The following is a 21,747-nucleotide window of genomic DNA, read 5'->3' as shown; positions in this document are numbered from 1 at the left end:
AGTCAGCGGGTTCGCTCGGCTCCGAATATGGGGTCGGGTGCCCATCACACCCTAGTAAGACCGGGGTGTGACACTCCGCTACAAATTTTCCTTTCCTTAAAGCCTCAGAACGCTCAAAGTACAGAAATAAAAGGCTCAAAGAGTCATAATTACTCAATTCACAAGTACCAATTTAAGAATATCCTTCCCTTTACCCCATTCCAATGGGTGGATGATTTTCTAGGTGTAGAGCAACCTATCAAGGGCCTTAGTAATCACTAATCATCAAATTATAACAATATTATATCCACATTCCCACGACAAGCAGATTTCATGGTCAAGTTACCATTTTTATAGAACCCTAGGTCTCAATTCACTTAGTATATGGTCCTAAGGACTCAATTCATGATTAATAGGAGTTAACCCAAGCCTTTAGATGACAAATAAGTGATAATAACCATAACCCATCAAGTTTAGAAGGTTTATTAATTTCTAGGGTTTCTATTACAATTCTACTATTAAAGACCTATAAAAATGATGATAATCATGAAGATGATACGGAATGGTTGGAAGGAATAAATGAAACTTACCTCTCAAGAGTTTTCTTGCCCTAGCTTGAAATTTCACCCTAGGTGCTGGTGAGGAACTGTGTTGGGGTGTTATGAATAAAGAATGTGAGACTAAGTGTTTAGAACCCGGCTACTATTTTTTATCGACAGCTACAGCGGTCGTTTTACCGCTGCAATGGTCCCGCTATAGCAGCCAAGTGACCGCTATAGCGGACTCAAAGGAAATCCGCTCACCACTATGGCGGTTGATTCACCGCTATAGCGGTACAGCCATAGCGGTCAATCTTCTGCCACAGTGGCCACAAGACAAATGGCAGGCCACTAGTAGCGATCCACCCACCGCTCCAGCAGTACCGCCGCAGCGGTACTCCCACCGCCATAGCGGTGCCATTTGGGCAGTGAGCTCGACTTTTTGTCCAATTTTCCCCCTATCACACAACATTTCATCCGAGGCCTCAAAAACATAAACCAAACATGCACATATACATAAAGACGTCCTACGAATCCACCTGTGGCCTCGGAATTCCCAACGGAGTTCTAATTTTCTACGTCACCCCCTGACGGAATCAATAAAATCAAACAACAACCACAAATAAGTCAAGTTTCAGCTCTTAAGCTTACACGATCGGGTTCCCACTGGCTCGTATTACCCTTGGAAAGGTTCTATTTGGTGGGGTGATCCTACATTTCCCATAACGACCGGAAGGATCATTACATATATCTAAAGGTGTCAAACTTATATATTGTATCACTGCCTTAACATAACCAATTCTTATATGACGCTTTTTTTTTTCAACAGAACTGATTTTTATTAATCAAATACCAGTCATTCGTACAAAGCAGTAGGAAGCCTCATTGACAACCCAGGATGTGAAGTTTTCAAGCCAAGAGACTTCATTAAGTAGTGATAAAGAAAACGTAGCTAATCTATGGCTACAAGTATTAGCACACCTACTTATATAGGTAAAGGCTACATCATCCAGGTAAAGTCTGAGATGCCAAATATCCTCACAAATAGTAATCACATCCCAAGAAGGAGTTATTCTCCTATTTAGTATTTGAGTCATTGTTGATGAGTCTGACAATATTTGTATGTTCCTCCATCCTTGCTCTATCGCAATTTGAATTGCTTTTTGAATTGTTAACGCTTCAGCTATCACAGCTTTTCCAACAAACTGAATTGGACTGCCATACGCATGAAGCACATGGCCATTAGCCTGCAACGCTAACATTGCAATACTCGCTTTTCGAGTATTTGTAACCAAGCCTGCATCCACATAAAGCAACACATTTTCTCGAGGAAAGGTTAGTGAAGTTGGGCTATTCACAACATGTTGCTCCTAGCGCATAGGGTTAGCACTATTTATTTCATTTGTAATCTCATTAAAGTCAGATAAAGCTTTTGATAAAATATCAGCATCACTCCACAATAAGGAACTAAACACATAATCATTTCTAGCTTTCTAAATCATCCATAAAATAGATACTGACAATTGTAACAAAACATTTGTATCTGGAAATTTTTTAGTATCCAAATATAGTTTATACCACCATACAGAAAAATCTGAAATGAGGTGCAAGTCTGGCCAATGAATAGGACTACTTTTCCACACCTTAACCGATCTTGAACATTTAAAAAACATGTGCTCTAGTGTTTCAGGTTCCATACCACACAAAGGACAAATTGAATCTATGGTCCTAATTCTTCTTGTAATAATATTTCTCATAGGTAAAGTATTTAAGACACATTTTCGTAAAAAGTATTTCAACTTGTTTTTAATCTTTAAGGACCAAAGATGATTCCATAAGGATTTAGAAAAACATTGAGAGCAACTTTCCGGTCGACTAGCCAAATTTCTGTCATTTGGTAAGATTAATTTTGCAAGATGATAACCAGATTTCACTTCATAGTTACCAGAGTTTGTAAAGTGCCAAATAAGTCCATCATTGCTTCCCGTAAGAAATATAGGAATGGCTAGAATTGTTTCGACATCATCCTCATTAAATAAAATATTCAGGAGTTGGGAGTTCCAAGATTTAGAATTATCGTCTATCAAATTTGCAACTTTTAAGTTACGTCAACACTAATCATACTAAACAGGTAAAAAGAGCTTTCTCTAGGCAACCATGGATCCTTCCACGCTCTCACTGATGCACCATTTGAGATGTTCCATCTAACACCTTTAAGTAATAGATCACCTCCTCATAAGATGCTTTTCCAGACCCACGAGGTATACCTATGAGACTATACATGTAACAAAGACTCATTGGAAAAATACTTACTTTTACTCATTGGAAAAATACTTACTTTTTAGCACTTAGGAAACTAGAAAGTTAGGCTCAGTTAAAATTCTCCAACCTAATTTTGCTAAAAGAGCCATATTAAAAGCTTTTAAATCTCGGAATCCTAAATCACCTCTAAATTTCGGTTCACATAACTTTTCCCATCTTTCAAAATGCATTTTGCGCTTTTCATAATTTTGACCCCACCAAAATTTTGAAATAATACTAGTAATTTCCTTGCATAATCCATCGGGCATTTGAAAACAGGATAACGCATAGGAAGAGATAGTTGCTAAGACAGATTTTAATAAGACCTCCTTCCCAGCTTGACTAAAAAACTTTCCTTTCCAACTTTTTATTTTCGACAAAATTCTCTCTTTTATAAAAGACAACATTTCGTTTTTTGATCTACCTACGACAACAGGCAATCCTAAATAAGTGCCCCTTGAACACAATCTAATATTACCAATTGAGGAGCACATTCTCGATTTTTCCTCCTCCGTAGTATTCTTACTAAAAAAGGTAGCAGATTTCTCAAAATTAATCACTTGTCCTGAGCATCTTGCATAAGTATCTGAAATAGCGTTAATTTGAGAAATACTACTCATATCAGCTTTACCAAAGATGAATGGGTCATCCGCGAAAAACAAATGTGAAACTGAAGGTCCATATCTTCCTAATCTCAGGCCTTTTAAAGCCCCTTGTCGCTCAGCTGAATGCAGCAATGCTGATAGCCCTTCCGCACAAATAAGAAACAAATAGGGTGACAGAAGGTCCCCTTGTCGTAAACCTCTTGATGGTTTAACAAATCCTATAATATCTCCATTTAGATTAAAGGCAAAAGAAGCAGTTGTTACACAAGTCATGACCCAATCAACAAATTGATTATGAAAACCCATTTTAAGCATCACTTGTTGGATATATGGCCATTCGACACAATCATAAGCTTTAGATATATCCAATTTTAAAGCCACTATCTTTTCTTTCCCTTTTTTCTTATTCTTCAATAACCCCATAAATTCTTGGGCCGACACAACATTATCTATTATTTGTCGCTTTCCTACAAAAGCTGCTTGATTAGAAGTAATAATCAATGGCATCAGAGGCTTCATTCGTTTCACTATAATTTTAGTAATTATCTTATACAAAGTAGAGCATAAACTAATATATGACGCTTAGTTGACATTTTTTTAGACCTATCAAGAAAATAACAACAACAATCACTAAATTATCAATATACCTTATTAGGGGTGGGCATGGTATGGTATATACCGATTACCATACCGAAACCAAAATTTTTTATATCGTGATTTTGGTATTATGTTATTTCGTACTGTATTTGGTATGCATTTTTAAATCCAATGCCAGGGCTGACGTCATCAGATTCCGATGACCTGGCAATGGTACCAATCTCACCGGAACCAAAAAATCAACCGGTAGTCATCTACCCTGTCCGTCACGGCCTCAAATCCCCAATTCATAAACTCTCAATTTCATGGGGGTGTGTGATACTCTCGGTGTCTCAGCTTTCCTGAAACCTCACGGTGAGGCTGGTGGTGGTAGAGTGGTGGAGGTGAAGCTGAGTAATAAAGGAGATGATGAGGAAGTTGATGCTGCTACATGGAGGAGAATTGCTTACAGTTCAGTTACTCCTTTCGCTCTTCTTCAAAGCCGGAAACATTCTAGAATGTTGTTGGATAACCCTCCTTACAAGAGAGACTGGTAAGTTAACACTCTCTTTGGATGGTTGTTACATATTGTTTCATAATGTATAAGTATTTTGTTGTATTGTGTCGTACTGTATTGTTTTGTTTTGATGGATACAATATTTGGATAGATTGTACCGTTTTCCATTGTTACTTAATGTCATACGTATTCAAATTGAAGGATAAACCTACAAGAAAAGAAGGGTACGGGGTAGAGCTGCTTATAAAAGGGTAGGATAAAGGATAATATATGTTATTAGAAAATAAGCAAAGACAAAATGAGGAAAAAAGACAAGGTAACGATGCAATCACACTAAATCGGTCGTCACATAAAATGGGAATCAATGAACAAATTTGAAGAGCAACATTATTGATAAGTCATAAGAAAAAGATAAAGAACTAGGAAAGTGAAAGGAAACAGTAATTTTACTTACCTCGTGTTATGTGGCTGCATAGTGCGACAAACATAATTAGAATTAAAGAAAAATAGTAATAATTCATTTAACGTAAAATAAATACTAAGTAAAATCAATTTGTAGGGGAAGAAATCAAGAAGCATGAGGTATTTTCGTTGTGAGAAAAGAAGCAGAAGAGAGGAAGAACGTGAGAAAAGAAGAAGACCTCTTTCAGGTTTTAATATGTAACTATTTTAGTTGGGATATTTAATTCAAGTAAGGAAAGGATTTGTACAAAATATAATTTTAAATTGATTGAAATGTATTACCATATATTGAGGGGGCAAAACTACCAAATGAAAGAAAATCACCATAGTAAAATATAGAATTTAGGACAATACGTTAACCCCAAGAAAATAGGAGCAAAAATAACTTGAGAGAACAAGGAAAATTTGACTTTAATAGTACAAAAAGAGAATTTAATACAATAAAATACAAGTTATTTTCTATAAATAACTAACTATATAAATACAAGTACGTTAAGGTAACATAAAAATAAAATAAACGACCAAGAAAATTATAAGGACTCATAATTTAATTGCTTTCCAAGTCCTAAATGTTAGGAAGTAATTAAATATTTATTCCAAAATAAATAATTTATTATTTTCAACAAAAAGCACATTTTTATAAGGTAAACTAATTAAGTAATAATTTGAGGAAAATAGTAAATGACAATTTTGTGTATTGCGGAGTCTTTTAATGAAAGGCAAAAATTTCAATCAACATTTCTAAGGCCCTTCGTGCTTTTAATATAATATATGTGACCAATAAAAACAAGCCACGTGGCATTTTAAAATTGGAAAAGACCATCAAATTAGGGTGTTAATTTGAGGGGTATTCTTGAGCCAAAATATTGGTTGGAGGTATTTTTGGAAAAGACCATCAAATTAGGGTGTTAGTTTGAGGGGTATTCTTGAGCCAAAAAATAGGTTTGAAGTATTTTTTGGACCAATAGATGGATGAAGGGTATTTGTGAGCCATTTTCCATAAGTTAGGGTATTTTTGGCCCTTTTCCGTTGAATAATTTATAGAAAAAGAATACCAAATAGAGAAAGTAAGAAAAAAAGGAAAACCGAGGAGCAAATTAACCAAACTTGCCAATCGTTCCTAAGTAGCCAAGAACGTCTCCCTTCTGCTCTTTGCCTTTCAAGAAACTACAATTGCTTAGTCTTAATTAGTTCTAAACCAGACCTATACAAATTTTAGAACAAATTAGATGACAAAAATAATATAGACAGACTTAAAAAACAAACCAAACCTAAACAAATTACAGATTTAATTAATTGTGATGAAAATTTACGGAAATAAAATATATTTTAGAAGGTTGAAAACATCGTACCTTTACAATAACATGTGAACGCTAATAGGATAAAATTATAAATTTGATGACATAAAAACCCAAACAACACATATATATAATTTAATGGGTCTTAGGGATAAAAAAAATGTAACTACTCCTAAGGTTCTAGACTGAGATGAATTCTAATTGAAGTTTAGTTACTCTGTTTTCCGTGTTTCAGGTCTAAGTAGGGGGCAAAAAATTTCAATTATGTTGAAGCATATGGATGATATTAGCATATTTTGGTTTGAATACATAGATGAAAATTTCGTTAAAGACAAAATAGAAAGTAAGAGACAAACATATAACATCTACGATATAAAAGAAATTTCCTTAAAGAAAGAGAATCTGAAACATACAAAGCTGGAGATTGAATTAATTTGTACTAGCTGCAACTTCGACACTTTGAAACAAAGCTACGCAAAGTTCATAAATTGAAGAAGACTGAAATACTGACTTCTTTATAAAAGTGTTTCTAAATAGGAAAAAAGATTATAAACCAAAAAAAAAGTGTAGGAAGGAAGAAAAAAAAAGTGTACGAAGGAATGTAAATTGATGCTTTCTTAGGAAAGATGCCGTAAGAATTTGCATAAAGGAATTTTGGTGTGGTCTATCTATATATAATATAAAGTTAGGCAAAAGAAGAGTGATGTGCTATCTCTCTTTGGCCAAGAAATTCATTTATCTTTTTTCTCCTTTTTTTTTTTAAAAAAAAAAATTCCTCATTATTTCCCTCTTTATCTTAATTTAAAAAGCCTAAAAAATTTAAGAAATATATCACTTCGGTGATCATATATTTATTGCAAACTCTTATTCTTTGCCATTAAGAGATATGAATTAATATCATAATCCCTCTTAAAATATTGTTCTTCAGGAACAACTTGGAGGCACAACAACTTGGAGGCACAATTAATGGCCAAGTGAACCATTGAGGTCCCTTATATCAAACGAACCATAAAGTTAATATCATAAAGTTTCTTGAATCATCATTAGTACTTAAAGAACAACGTTTGGCAATAGAATTATGGTATCTCGTTAATCATATAATCATGGAATTACGTACGCCATAGTTATGTTCATTAATTGTGATCTGCTATATTTACGTGCATAGTAGTCCACATATATATACCTTGGTGTCATATGTGGATTTGAGACAAAAAAAGAGTTTACGCACCGATGCTCCATATTTGGATTATTACCCGGATTGGTTAGAATCTACGTCGATAACGTGTTATAAAATAATAAAGCAAAGAATAAGAATAATATAGTAGAGAAAGAGAGAGAAGAGGAGAGTTCTTTATTTCTCTTTACAATGAAGAGAACCTCTCTATTTATAGGAGAGAATTGACTTGGTGCCAAAGTCACAAACCCTAACAAACTCTAAAATTCCTCCTAAAGATAGACATCACAATATTATAATAATATTTATAACAATTTATCTTTTTTCTCCTTTTTTTTTTTTAAAAAAAAAAATTCCTCATTATTTCCCTCTTTATCTTAATTTAAAAAGCCTAAAATTACCTACATAATTATTCAATTAAAGCGGAAAGCAGTGACTTCGTAAAATGAAAGATTGAAAAGTCATTACTTTTCAAAACGTTTTTCTGAAGGCATTACTTTGAAAGAAAAAAGATGAAAAGTCATTACTTTTCCAAACGTTTTTCTCTTATTTATTGTATTACATTAACTATCCCATTACATGAACCCATCAATGTTGTTAACAAGTACATTTCATCCTTTACAAATATAATAATGAAGTAATAGTCTCTAGGCTCCCCAAAGAGAACCAATTTTTAACCAATGTCATTGTTAGCACTAATTAAATTGTATAGAAAGTGATGCAAAAGTGTTCGTGAAATCTCCATCAATGACACGCTGGTGGAATGCGGAGGCCGCTGCCAACTTCTTCGAATGGAAGTAGCAAACAAGAAGATAAGGTGAGGATCATAAGATAGTAAATATATCATAATAATTCATAAAATGTTGTTATCCCCAAAGAGAACCAATTTTTAACCAATGTCATTATATATATATATTTTTTTGCAGGTGAAGGGCAAATAATTATTGCTTCTTGATGATTAATGTTTGCGGCCATCTTAACTATTCAATTAGGTCATTGTTGTCTGAATGCAAGCTAACTTGATCATTCGATAATTTTGTTGTTCTAAAATAGCAATTCAAGATCTCACGAGAAAGAAATAAATTAACTATCCAAAGTTTGGTATAGAGTAATACCGCTGAGTGTTATCTTCACTATCTGGTAAATTTGTTCCTTCACGTATCTATTTGTTTATTTACATATTGGTACTATTCATCACGAATTTTCTATTGTGGTGGCGATTTTCTAGATCGATCTCAGTTTTTTTTTTTTAATTATCTCTTTTGAACTTTGAAACAAAACCTTCCGATCGATCATGATATTTACGTATGAGTTTTCAATTTGAATTTCTCTACATTTTGGCTGGGTTTACTAGATTTTGGTGATTATGGAAGTTCTAAATGGGCAAAGGAAAGCCAAAAAACTGAAAGCTTCTAGCTGTGCCATTGTTTGAACTTTATGGCAATGCTCAGGTATAACCACTAATATTCTCTGTTGCATCATTATATATTTACCCAAGTAGAGTTTCTGGAAGTCCTGTAACAATCTGTGGCGATTTTATTACGTCATAAATTGAAGCGGTTATTTGATTTACGTGTTCTTAAATCAGTGATTCAATATGAAACATCCTTTTCTTTTTAAAGTTATGGAAATTCCTTGAAGAATTGAAAATTTTGAAAAGATAAGTTACATCCTTATAAGTTATAAATTAGTAACAATTATCAATTCTAGCACCGATTTCAATTATTATGGTATTTCATTTTTTATTTAATTTGAAAAATGGATGCTTGCAGGTTAATCTCATTTGTGCGATTCAGGGAACATGAACATGGGTTGATAAGCTAAAGCAAGAAATAAATTTCTTACTATTTTGCGAAAAGATTTATCGACACCATATTTATATACTTTATATAATTGTGGTCTATAGAGAAGTGAGGTAACATTTTTTTTTTCTCTCTTTTTTTTGTGGTTTTCTTTACCTCATTTTTTTTACTTAATTTTTAAAAGCCCAAAACTCTCCAAGTATAACCATTCACCTCTTTCCAATGTAATGAATTATTTAATAGATATGTAACATCTATGACTATATGTATAAAAGTGAGATGTTTCCTTATAATTTGTTTCCTTTCTTTCTTTTCAAAATAAAATCTGATAATGAAAAATTCATCTTATCTAAGTTCCAATTTTAATAAAGTATTCATTAGAACTATATAAACAAATTACGATATTTTTTACGACTGCGCGAAGCGTGGGCTGATACACTAGTTAATATATCAAAGTCCTATGTGCCTAAAAGAAAGGCTAAATCTTAGGAATTTTATTAAGTGACATGGAAAGTTTTGACACCTATTCTGAAAGGAAAAAAAGGATTCCTGTAAAATTTGTACTTGCTAATGACTTTAGGATTTAATAAGTAAATTTTAGTTGGTTTTGAGTTCCTAAATATTAGGACAATAATTAAATGTCTATTCCTAAATAAATATTTGGACAATTATTAAATTACGATTTTGTCTACTGTAAAGTCTTTTAATGAAGGGCAAAAAGTTCAAACATTTATAAGGCCCTTCGTGCTTTTAATATAGTACTAGATTCAGTGTACGCGCTTTGCGCGTGACCAAAGCGCGTACCTCATTTGAAAACAAATCAGAAAGAAAAAAATTGGACTTAGCTACGAACTTCGTTGTTAATCTGTCGCTACTTTGCTCGTAGCTAAGAATTTTTTTGATAATTCATTACTAATTTGTCGCTAATTAGGATTAGCAACAAATTTTACTGTTTAACTTTCAGTCAATAATTCATATTTATTTTGTAGTGAAATAACTTAATGTATAAAAGAATATTGAGAGTTTTCATTGTTAGAATAACTGTAACAAAAAAATAATGACAATTTTTTTAAAAAAAAAAAATCGGTAACTTAAGATTTCTTTAGAATATATCTTATTTTCATCCTTGTTACTTTAAATTTCCATTATAAAAAGTATTCTAATGTCATACAATAACTTTGATATATTTGTGAATTTGCTTTAGTAGATCAGATGGAGTAGAGTTTTATGTCGACTTGTACTCAAATATCATGCAATAAAATACTCATCATGGACTTAAAAATGAATTAATATATTTTCCCAAGTACCTAATATGAATTTCATCTTATTCCTATTGGAACTCAAATAAAAAAATAAAAATGACTCCTTATTATTAGGTTTAGTCCTATGATGTCGCTATCTATCAATGAGTTTGAAAATTATCTAGTCCGAAGTGGTGCAGTATAACAAATCCAGATTTTAATCCCTTTAAATTTAACTAAGAGCCCGTTTGGATTGGCTTATAAGTTCTTGAGCAACGCTTATAAAATTTGTTTTTAGTTTTTTGAGTGTTTAATTTGGCTAGTTTAAAGCCATTTTGTGCTTAAAATAAGCCCAAAAAATAATTGGGCTAAGATTTAGGCTTTTATCTAAAAGCGTACTTATAAGTTGTTTTTTAGGCTTATCATCTGCTTTTTTTAAGCCGATCCAAACAGACTCTAAGCTAACTTACAAACAAGTACACCTAATCAAGAGTAATTGAAACGGGGGACTAAAGTGAACAAAACACATAGGTCCTTCACCAAAAAAAAAAAAAGGTTAAATATTAGGAAAATTTATTAAGTTATGTTGTATTTACAACTCTATCTGTTATCAAGTTTTAAATAAAATTATTGCAACAACACACGCGAATACATCGTGACATGCATTGTATCGTCCCCAAAGCCTACCTAAAGAAGATTACAATGTCTTCACTTATAACAAAATATTTTTAATAATAATATAGAGAAAGTACTAATAATTTTATATTTATTAGATAGTCTCCAACTCGTTTAAAGATTTGGTGGTTGAATCAAATTTGTTTGTATTCCTAAATATTAACGTTCGAGGACTGTTGTTTCGCATAAGCAAAACCTATGATTGGAAGATCCTAATTTTCTCGAAACTCAGAGATTAAGTATTGTTAGACTTCCAATTAAATAGAGATTAGGATTTTATCCGATATAATATTCTTTATTTTAAGTGATAATTAGGTTTTGAAGGTTATAAAAATCGTTCAATATTTGAAGGATATCTTGGTCAATCAACATTTATATTCGTGGTTTTACAATAAAATTCAACCAATTTTATATATACACATTGTGTAATTTCTTCAAAAATATTGCCATTCGGCCACCATAGAAAACCTCACAGCCACGGTTAAGGGATATTTATACCTTTCAAAAAATAATTAAATAAGTGTATAAGGAACTGTATGTTCATAGGAAATAATAAGCCCACTGCCTTTTCAAATTCAAACAATTTGTCGATAAAATAAATCAAATCTCGTTCGATCTCTCTAAACTATCTTTGTATAGATACTTTTTTGAGGCTCAAGTAAGATTTTTATTAGTGCCATGATTAGGAATAGGAAGTGTAATTTCTAACATAAATAAAGAATTCCTATAATTATTCTTGATCAAATCTCGTTTCTTCTTCATTGAACTTTAAATTCTTTTAAGATATGCCTTTTAAACTCAAATATGATTTTTATTAGTACATGATGAGGAACGTAAGAATGTAAACTTTTCAATAGTTTCTAACTAAAAAAAGAAGAATCTCTAACAATTCTCTACGTAAATAAAAAAGAAATACACAAGAACTCTGAGTACAATATTTTCTCGACATAATCAATCAACATTTTTGTATTAGTGTTTATGTTTCTTTGATAGTATTGAAAAGATATAGATATAGATAAATGGAAAAATATAAATAGAAAACTTATTTCAAATTAAAATAAGCTTTAAAACTAAATTGACTATTAGTTGAATTAGTTTGATCCATCGTATAAGTACCTCAAAATAATTAGAACCAAGTTAGCATCTAAAGATTAAAAAAAATTGAAAAATCATGTCATATTTAGTTTATTACGGTCAAAATATTTGGTCATAGTCATATTGCGATGTAGTCGAAAGATTATTCTTCATATGCTATCAAGTTCTTATTGTAGATATAAACTGTTAAAATAATTGAAATTGAGATGAGCAAACTAACAAAAACTTACCTGACTCCAAGAATTAATTGTGCTTCTCCCGTGATTATCAAATACCTTAATTATAATTAACTCAAACGTGGAAGCCCAATAATAGTGTCTTGTACCTAAAGGAGATGCCTAAAAAAGAAACCATATGAAGAGGCTTTTGTAAGTATACATAAAAGGTTAGCATGACAAAAGAAGGAATTTATTATGCAATAACCTCACAATATATTTGTTATGGATTCAGCTAAGTAGTTAAGGGTAATTATCATTTTCTGGGCATTTGTTTCAGCCCCTTTTATATTTTAAGTCTAAGTTTCTATTTCGTCAATTAGGTCCCTTAAAGTAGTTTATTGTAAGAAAGTTTAGTCCTGGGAATTTTGTTAGTAGTCTGGACAGGTGTCAAGTAGTTAGAGGATGCAGCTGGATTATAGGTGGCTATATATCCGTTTGTACTGAATGGCATACGGCATGGAATTTATAAGAAAAATATTCCTTTCTCTCCCTTTCTCTTTTCTCTCTCTCTTTCCCTTCTTGTTCTTCATTCTTCTGGTAACAAGACCTTAATCTTGTTACAATGGTATCGAAACCGCACAGGACGGCGGCAAATAGTTTTCATAATGAGTTGACAGCTATGCGTGTTCAAATTTCCTCTTTCTCTGAAGAAACTAGTAAGCGATTGGAATCACTAGAATCCAATCAAAACCAATTTCAAGTTCAGCTCACTGAAGTTAGAGAAACCAATAGGAAATTGGATCTCATATTGAACCTCACGAGAACGACTCGACTCTTGAGCAACTTGTAACTCCAACTGGTACTCCATTTGCTCCTACATCGCACAATATGACTGCTGTCCACGAAACAGGACAATCCTCAGGATCAGGTACAAAATCCCCTTTTGTTAACAATCAATCTTTGTTTACCCCTTCAACCTACGCTGTAGGTAGAGGTTTTACATTTCCCCCGACTCCAAAACCCCATTTATTCCTACAGTCACAGCTTATCAAACGTTTGACATCAACTTTCCTGAATTCGATGGAACTAATCCTAGAATCTGGCTTAGAAGGTGTGAAAAGTTTTTTGAGCTCTATAAAATTCCTGACCATAAAAAAATGAACTATGCGTGTGTTCATGTATCGTTTGTTTGGCTAGATAGCTATGTTTCTAATCATAGAGGGAGGGTTACTTGGCAACCTTGAAATTTGTAGGAGGTTTGGTAACATAAGACCTCAGGACATTGTTGATGAATTCAACAAAATAAGGCAATCTGGTACTATAGACCAGTTTCAAGAGAAGTTTGAAGAATTAGCTAGCTACATGACTATCCTTAACCCTTTGTTGAATGAAGCTCATTTTGTATCTAGCTTTATCAGTGGCCTTAAACCTGAGCTAAAACCCTTGGTTAAATTAGCAAATCCCACTACTGTTATAGATGCTTATGAAACTGCTAGGCTATATGAAGAATCTTTCACATTAAACGTAGTATCCCCGAATCATACATAATTAGACTAGCCTGTAACCTACCCTAACCGGATGAGCCCACTCGAACAAACAACTGAATAACATTGATGCATTGAGAGAACAAGGTTTATGTTATAGATGCAAGGAGAAGTATTTTCCCGGTCATGTATGTAAGAATAAAACACTACATGCTCTGGAAGGTGTGGAGGCTATAGAAGAACCAGAAATGGAAGAATTTGTTGATGTACTTGAAACTTTACCTGAGGAACCAGTGGAAGAGCATGCTGAGGTATCAATGAATGTTATGTTTGGCTTGAACACTAGTAGTGGACCTGTTTCCACTATCAAGATACTAGGATATGCTAGAAAGATCCCATTGACTATATTGATAGATAGTGGTTCCACACATTCGTTTATTGACCCTCGTATCAAGCTGCTTCAAAAAAGACCATTGATGGGGAAGTTATGAGAAGCAATCTGGAGAGTCCCTTATTCCAATGGAAAATGCGACTAGGTATGGATTTTATTGATGTAATAGCTCCTGTTATACTGCATACTAGGCCTCACAGCCTGAGTTTTTTGAAAGAAGGCAAAATGGTGACAACAAGTAAATGAAACACTGCAAGTGACGAAGTTGAGAAGATTTTCGGAGAAGAATGTTACAACAAAATGGTGAGCTTACCATGATCGAAATCAAATTCTCGAGGATCGAAACAATAGTATTGAGGAATTATTGTCAAAGTACATTGATGTGTTCCAAGAACCCACATGTAATCAATCTGATTCCAGGAGCACAACCTTTCAATTTAAGACCCTACAGGTATTCTCATGATCAAAAAAATGCTATTGAGTCCATTATTAATGAGATGTTAAAAGGCCCTAGTCGGTCCTCGTTTGCTTCTCTGCTTTGTTGGTCAAGAGAAGGATTCTTCTTGGAGATAGATTATAAATAGTTTGTTAAAAATAAGTACCCCATTCCATGCAAAGTGGACCTTAAAATTATGAAAATTGGAGAAAATTTAAAAGCTTGACACATCATGGATTATGGCAATTCGAGATGCCCTTTGGATTGACTAATGCCTCAGCTACTTTCCAATCACTCATGAATGATGTGTTCAAGAATCAGCTTAGAAAGTATATACTAGTATTTTTTTGAAGACATATTAATATATAGTAGAAACATGGAGGAACATTTGAAGCACCTTGAAGTAGTGTTACACCTTTTAAGGCAGAACCAGTTGTTTGCAAAGAGAAGTAAATGTGAATTTAGCCAACCCCAAGTAGAATATCTTGGTCATATTATTGCAGGTGATGGGGTGAGTACTGATGAAAACAAAGTGGCTGCTATGGTTGATTGGCCTCAACCTGTTACTTTGAAGGAGTTAAGGGGTTTCCTGGGCCTCACTGGATATTACAGAAAGTTTATCAAAAACTATGCTCATATTAGTAGACCATTAACCAACTTCCTTTTAGATCTTTCCAGGAACTAAAACAAGCTATGACAGTTGCTCCAGTGTTGGCTTTACCAGATTTCAACAAACCTTTTATTTTGGAAGTGGATGCCTGCAATATTGGAGTGGGTGCGAAAATGCAAGACGAGGGAGACCCATCGAGCAAGAGACATCAAGGGCTATCAACTTATGAGAAAGAGTTGATTGCCCTCTCTTGCGATGGATAAGTGGAGGCCAACATTTTCATAAAAGCGACCATTTTAGCTTGAAGTTTTTGCAGGAACAAAAAATAACCACTTCTTTGCAGCACAAGGGCTTAACCAAATTAATGGGGTTAAGTTATGAAATCCAATACAAAAAAGGAGTAGAAAATGTAATATATCAAAAAGATGAAGGGCCACAATGTTTAGTGATGACTCAAATTCAACCTAAATGGTTTGATGAAATACTGTCCAGCTATGAGGATGATGAGGAAGTGTTGCAATCCTTAACTTTTTCTTCCATAATGATATTCAACAAAGATTTGTTAAGGTATAAAGGAAAAGCTTGGGTGGGCAACAAAGGAACATTGAGGCACCAACTACTATCAACCATCCACTGTTCAGGATTGGGTGGGCATTCAGGAGTAGGAGCAACTCATCAAAGGCGAAAATTTGTTTTTATTGGCCTTCTATGATTGAGGATGTCAAAGTTTTTGTGAAAGAGTGTGAAATTTGCCAAAGATGCAAAAATGAGCAAGTGGCTTATCCGGGCTGCTTCAACCATTGCCAATAAGAGCTTGGGAACAAATATCTATGGATTTTATTGAAGGCTTGCCTAAATCGGAGGGACATGATACTATTTTGGTAGTAGTTGACAGGTATAGCAAGTATGGTCATTTCATAGTAGATCCCTTTACTGCTTCTCAAGTTGCTAGAATATTCATGGATTCTGTTTATAAACTACATGGGTTACCAAAGAGCATAGTTTCTGATAGAGACAAAGTTTTCCTTAGCAATTTTTGGAAGGAACTCTTTAAAACTACGAGTTTATAACTGTCCTTATCATCCCCAAACGATGGGCGGGCCGAAAGGTTGAATAGATGTTTGGAAAACTACTTGAGATGTGTGACGGGACACAAGCCCAAGGAGTGGAATAAATGGCTTGCATTAATTCTGTATATCCTTATCATTCGGCTCAGAATGACTCCCTTCAACTTGTATGGTTATGAACCACCTCGGCTCAACTTTTGAGGCGGTGCACAAACCAAGGTAGCTACTGTTGATCAAATACTGAGGGATAGGCAGGTCATGGCCAAATTGCTGAAAGGAAATTTGGAGAAAGCTCAGAATAGAATGAAAGTTTATGCTGATAAGAAGAGAACTGAAAGAGAATTTGAAGAAGGAGATTGGGTATTCCTTAAGTTGCAGCCCTACAAGCAGACATCTGTTGCTATCAGAAAAAGTTTGAAGCTAGCATCCAAGTTCTATGGTCCTTATCAGATCATTAAAAAGATTGGTCCTGTGGCATATCATTTGAACCTTCCACCTACAGCCAAGATACACCCAGTTTTTCATATTTCACAACTTAAGAGGAAGGTGGGACCTCATGTGGTGCCTTCAGTTGATCCTCCTCTTTGTTCTTCAGAAGGTCAACCATTGGTAGAACCAATTGCAATACTAGAAAGAAGAATTGTGAAGAAGGGCAACAAGGCTAACGTTCAAATTTTGGTGCAGTGGGCTAATTTACTACCTGAAGAAGCAACTTGGGAGGATTACTCTTTCATCAAGTCACAATTTCCCAACTTTGATGAACCTTGAGGACAAGTTTCTTAAGGGGGATGGATTGTTATGGATTCAGCTAAGTAGTTAAGGGTAATTATCATTTTCTGGGCATTTGTTTCAGCCCCTTTTATATTTTAAGTCTAAGTTTCTATTTCGTCAATTAGGTCCCTTAAAGTAGTTTATTGTAAGAAAGTTTAGTCTGGGAATTTTGTTAGTAGTGAGGTGTCAAGTAGTTAGAGGATGCGAGCTGGATTATAGGTGGCTATATATCCGTTTATGTAATGGAATTTATAAGAAAAATATTCCTTTCTCTCCCTTTCTCTTTTCTCTCTCTCTTTCCCTTCTTGTTCTTCATTCTTCTGGTAACAAGACCTTAATCTTGTTACAATATTTTCATCAACCAAGCATCAAAACTCTATATCTTAATTACCCGAAGGGTTAGTTTTGTAATTATGTAGGAGAATCTGATTTCTTGTTGACTTATGAACTCAAACGTACATAGTTGAGACTTTAGCTTTGTGTTGTGCTCCATCTAGTGTCCCGAAAATCCCTGTATAGCCTTGTTGATCACAACAATTTTTTCATTTGTACATCATACATATTTGTAAAGAAAGAAAAAAACATTGTGACATGATAAGAAACAGAATGAATAGCCACAATAATTTGTATCATTCAAAATTAAAATCGTTGCACAAAGTTTAAAATTATACAAATAAAAATAAATAATACAAAAACTGCACATGCACAATATGTAAAATACTTCAAAAAGGTTCTTGAAATCAATAGATACGTAGGGTGGTATTTAACTTTTAATATTGGATATGGACCTTAGAGTCCTTTCCAAACTTGTATATGTTTGTGGCGCAACAAAATTTTCATTGATGAGGAAACCTAATTAGACCAAAATTCTAAGTTCGGACGTGAAATCCTAATTAGTATTAGATAAAGTACTAAAGATTACTATTTTATCCTATGTAGAATTTTCCTTTTAAAGATATAGTTTAATTTTGAAGGGCATAAAAGTCGATCAATATTTAGAGGATATTTTCGTAATCCAACATTTAGCGAAAATTATTTTTGCTTTTAATATATGTAGATAGATAGATAATTACATGTCAAATTATCTTATAATGTCCATGTCCGGTGAAATGGAGGGGAGCCAAATCCGACAAGTTCCGATCGATCCGACGCTACCAATTGAACTCTCTTGTGATAAACAACGAGTTACGCACTGGATCTTGCAGAAAGGGTTGGTGCCTTTAAACTAGACAACTAACTAACGTCTTCTTTACTGCCTATTATATTGTATTGCTTTTGATAAGATAATGTTTTAGATAGATTGTATCGTTTCTCGTTTCGTAATGCCACAGACTAGCAATATGAAGAATAAGCTAACAATATTACAAAGAAAAAATAGGGTACCTTGTTGAAGTGGTATGGTAAAGAATAAAAATAGGTTATTAAATAGTAAGTAAGTCAAGATGAGAAAAATAACAAGGTAACCATGCGACCACATCAAATCAGTTAGTATTACATAGCATAACATTCTTCGTTACATAACAACATATGTAACAATACACAATACGTTTAAGTAAAAATGAAAACAAACACTGTATTTAAAGTAATAATGCAATACAATACGATATCATAAAATCTAAGTAATAATCAAAACACACATTGTATTTAAACTAACAAGAAGTAAAATACAATACGTAACAACCATCCAAACAATTTTGTAAGGCGTGCAGCTGCAACATGACAGATTAATTATTTGTTCACCGCCAGTGCCTTAATATAGCTAGGTGTAAAGAACTCAGTAGTATTTAATTTGATACTTTTATTAGACTATTAATTCAGTACAGCTCATGAAATCATTACAAAATTACAACACATATTATAATAATCTTATTCTTTAATTTCGTTAAAATAATGTAGTACTAGCTAGTACTAGACTACTAGTTATTGTGGTTCCACAACATTATATGAAAGTTATTTAATTATGCGACATCAATAGGGATGAAGCTAGTAACGACATTATTATCTCTTGCAAACAACTCCCTTTCCATCCATACCACTTGCACACTTCAAGTCAGCATATTCAATGTCTTCTTTACTGCTGCCATGATCAAGTTGATAAGTGCCACTGAATCTTGAAACAGCACAATCAGTGGAGAAAATACCTGAGGAGGAGAATTCTTTCTCCCCACCCAAAACAGGCATGTCAATTCCCATCTTCACTCTACTCACGTAATTACTCCCATAAGTTTGTCCCAAAACTCCATTTACCTTCCCACTCAAGGAATAGAACTTAAAGCTCAAATCTAAATGAGCAAAGCAATTTTCCTCTGTGATACCATAATTATGAATTCTTGAGTCTTTTTCAGTAATCGGTACCACTCTAGCTTTTATCTGAAAATTCCCTTCCACGTCGATTAAAACAGAATTAGTATCGCGATTTCTTGTTATTGAGACTCCTTGAGTACTTGAAATTGGTTCCCACTTGGCCCCTTCGCGATTAGGAAGGATAATTGATTGTCCATCGTAGGCTAAGTCTAGGCGATCCAATGCATCGTTCCATGTTGATGTTTTTTTGGCACCAATAAATAACTTATGATTGTTAAAGAGAATTCCAAGAGATTGTACCCAAGTAAAGTCTCTCTTCATGTTTTCGTTTCTCCTACCGATGAAATGAGCGTTGATGTGAAGATTGGAATCGGTCACTAAGCAAAAATCATTGTCTTTTTTGCCATGGAAGTAGAAAGTAAGTCCATCAGCGCCTATGAATCTTGGATCTTGGCAAACTGCCCCTGCCTTATTGCAGTCTGTTCACAACGTTAAATATTCAAGGTTAATTAGACACAAATAAATTACATAAGAGTTGTGAAAATTATTCAAGGTTAATTATTAGACACAAATAAAGTGCATAAGACTCATTTCTACTTAGGAGAGACTAGAAATCAATATTAACTACTATAAGAATTTAATTGTTATGCTTGCCAACGAGCTCTTATGGAGCACAAATCTAAATTATTTGCAAGCATTTTTGGATTGAACTTCTTATTTGAACTCATATTTCGCACTATTCTCATCTATACAAAGAAAAAAGTTTGTCCGAGGGAAACAGAAACACATTTTAGAATGGTTATAGTTATCACAGTAAAATAAATGATACAAATACACCTAAATCGCATAAAATTGTTCACGATCATATATGCATAAATCATAATCACCAGTTTTAATATATAGGTTCCAGAAGAACTGTTCTAAAAGTATTATCAGTATGTCTCTTGGAGATATCGGAGCAGTTGGAACGAAGTTAGTCTATTCAATCTGATTACTTACGATCTTTCATAAGTTTGAAGTCTATGCATTAACAATATACAAAATATTTATAAAACAAGGTCACTTATAATATAATTACAAGTAACTTTCATATATATTGTAGCAGTAACTGATAACATGATAAATATGGTAATTAACCTGCTATAATAGGTTAAACTACATGTAGCAATATTTTTTTGCACATTATCAATGTAGTGTATAACTTAAATCTATCATATATTAGTAGCTTAAATATATTAATGAATAGCAAGTACACCATTACGCATGTTGAAGAAAAGGGCAAGTTATTATACAAAAGATCTAGTAATTACTCCCATTTTCAATACCATAAATAAGAAATTTACTACTAATAGATTTAAGGATCATACCGCAAACAGGGCTGCAAGTGACACAATCAACTTCACAAGTATCCGGACAATCACTAGGGCATTGAAACTCCTGGCGGTAGCATTGAGGGTACAACTTATCCTTGCAAGAGGCTCTCTTTCCGCTTGTAGAAGGAGGAGTTGGAGGCAATGGAGGGGATGATGGTGTTGAAACAGTACAAACAGGTTGACATGAGGCACAGTCAGCTACACATGCACGCGGGCAATTGGCGGGGCATGGAAAGCTTTTGTGATAACAACTTGGGAATTTCTTGTCTTGGCATCTCACTTGCATTGGCGAACGAGGTTTTGGTGGTGGAAGTGGTGGAGGAACACATATAGGTTGACATGAGTTACAGTCAGCTATACATGTGCGTGGACATGTGACAGGACAAAAAAGGTCTTTGTGATAACAATTGGGGAATTTCCTATCTTGGCATTTCACTTTCATCTGTTTAGGAGGTCCACCCTCGGCCAAAACCACCAGAAGGAGGAGGAGGACGGCGGCGAGAAGCCCAAAACTGGTTTGAGCCATTTGAGCAAATTAAATTGAACTAGGAATAAAATCAATACTAGGAAGTTATTATTCTCAACGATCTCAAGGTGTGGTACTTTGCATGCATACTATGGTCTCGTTATATAGGTGTTAGGGTATAAAACTTGAGAGGGAAATTAACTACACGTCCCTTGAATCTAGCATGCATGCATAGCTGTTTAATTTTAACATGTACTCTTGATCCTAAAAGCACGGCAGCTTTGGGTTTCACGAACCAAAAATTCTACCTTAAAACGTTGACGATGATGCTATCAGTTTTAAATCGCGTTTGGTCCAAATTTTTGCTTAATTATCTGAAAAATAAATTTGGAGACTAGTTGTGTTTTTGGATTGAATTTTGAC

The 21,747-nt window shown here is 33.8% G+C and overlaps 2 protein-coding genes across 2 annotated transcripts; one reads left to right on the top strand and one right to left on the bottom strand.

The window, feature by feature from the left end:
• Positions 1 to 15,109: 15,109 nt before the first annotated feature.
• On the top strand, positions 15,110 to 15,606 carry LOC132031612 (uncharacterized mitochondrial protein AtMg00860-like). Its single transcript, XM_059421580.1, has 2 exons — positions 15,110 to 15,348; positions 15,402 to 15,606. Exons 1-2 carry the CDS (start codon positions 15,110 to 15,112, stop codon positions 15,604 to 15,606), a joined length of 444 nt encoding a protein of 147 aa, XP_059277563.1.
• Positions 15,607 to 19,034: 3,428 nt separating this feature from the next.
• Positions 19,035 to 21,384, bottom strand: LOC132031611 (uncharacterized). Its single transcript, XM_059421579.1, has 2 exons — positions 20,853 to 21,384; positions 19,035 to 19,964 (listed from the first exon to the last, which is right to left on the bottom strand). The coding sequence occupies exons 1-2, from the start codon at positions 21,382 to 21,384 to the stop codon at positions 19,180 to 19,182; spliced, it is 1,317 nt and encodes a 438-aa protein (XP_059277562.1). The 3' UTR covers positions 19,035 to 19,179.
• Positions 21,385 to 21,747: the final 363 nt, after the last annotated feature.

This window comes from Lycium ferocissimum, chromosome 9 (genome assembly GCF_029784015.1).
Source record: "Lycium ferocissimum isolate CSIRO_LF1 chromosome 9, AGI_CSIRO_Lferr_CH_V1, whole genome shotgun sequence".
In the NCBI taxonomy this organism is placed as follows: Eukaryota; Viridiplantae; Streptophyta; class Magnoliopsida; order Solanales; family Solanaceae; genus Lycium; species Lycium ferocissimum.
The sequence above is the reverse complement of the archived record's forward strand: the minus strand, read 5'-3'. Positions and strand labels throughout refer to the sequence as shown.

Coding starts and splice junctions, on each gene's coding strand:
- LOC132031612 (XM_059421580.1), top strand. CDS start 15,110: ATGGAGGAACATTTGAAGCACCTTGAAGTAGTGTTACACCTTTTAAGG. Junction 15,349..15,401: donor CTCACTGGATATTACAGAAA/GTTTATCAAAAA, acceptor ACTTCCTTTTAG/ATCTTTCCAGGAACTAAAAC.
- LOC132031611 (XM_059421579.1), bottom strand. CDS start 21,384: ATGGCTCAAACCAGTTTTGGGCTTCTCGCCGCCGTCCTCCTCCTCCTT. Junction 19,965..20,852: donor CACTTGCAGCCCTGTTTGCG/GTATGATCCTTA, acceptor CGTTGTGAACAG/ACTGCAATAAGGCAGGGGCA.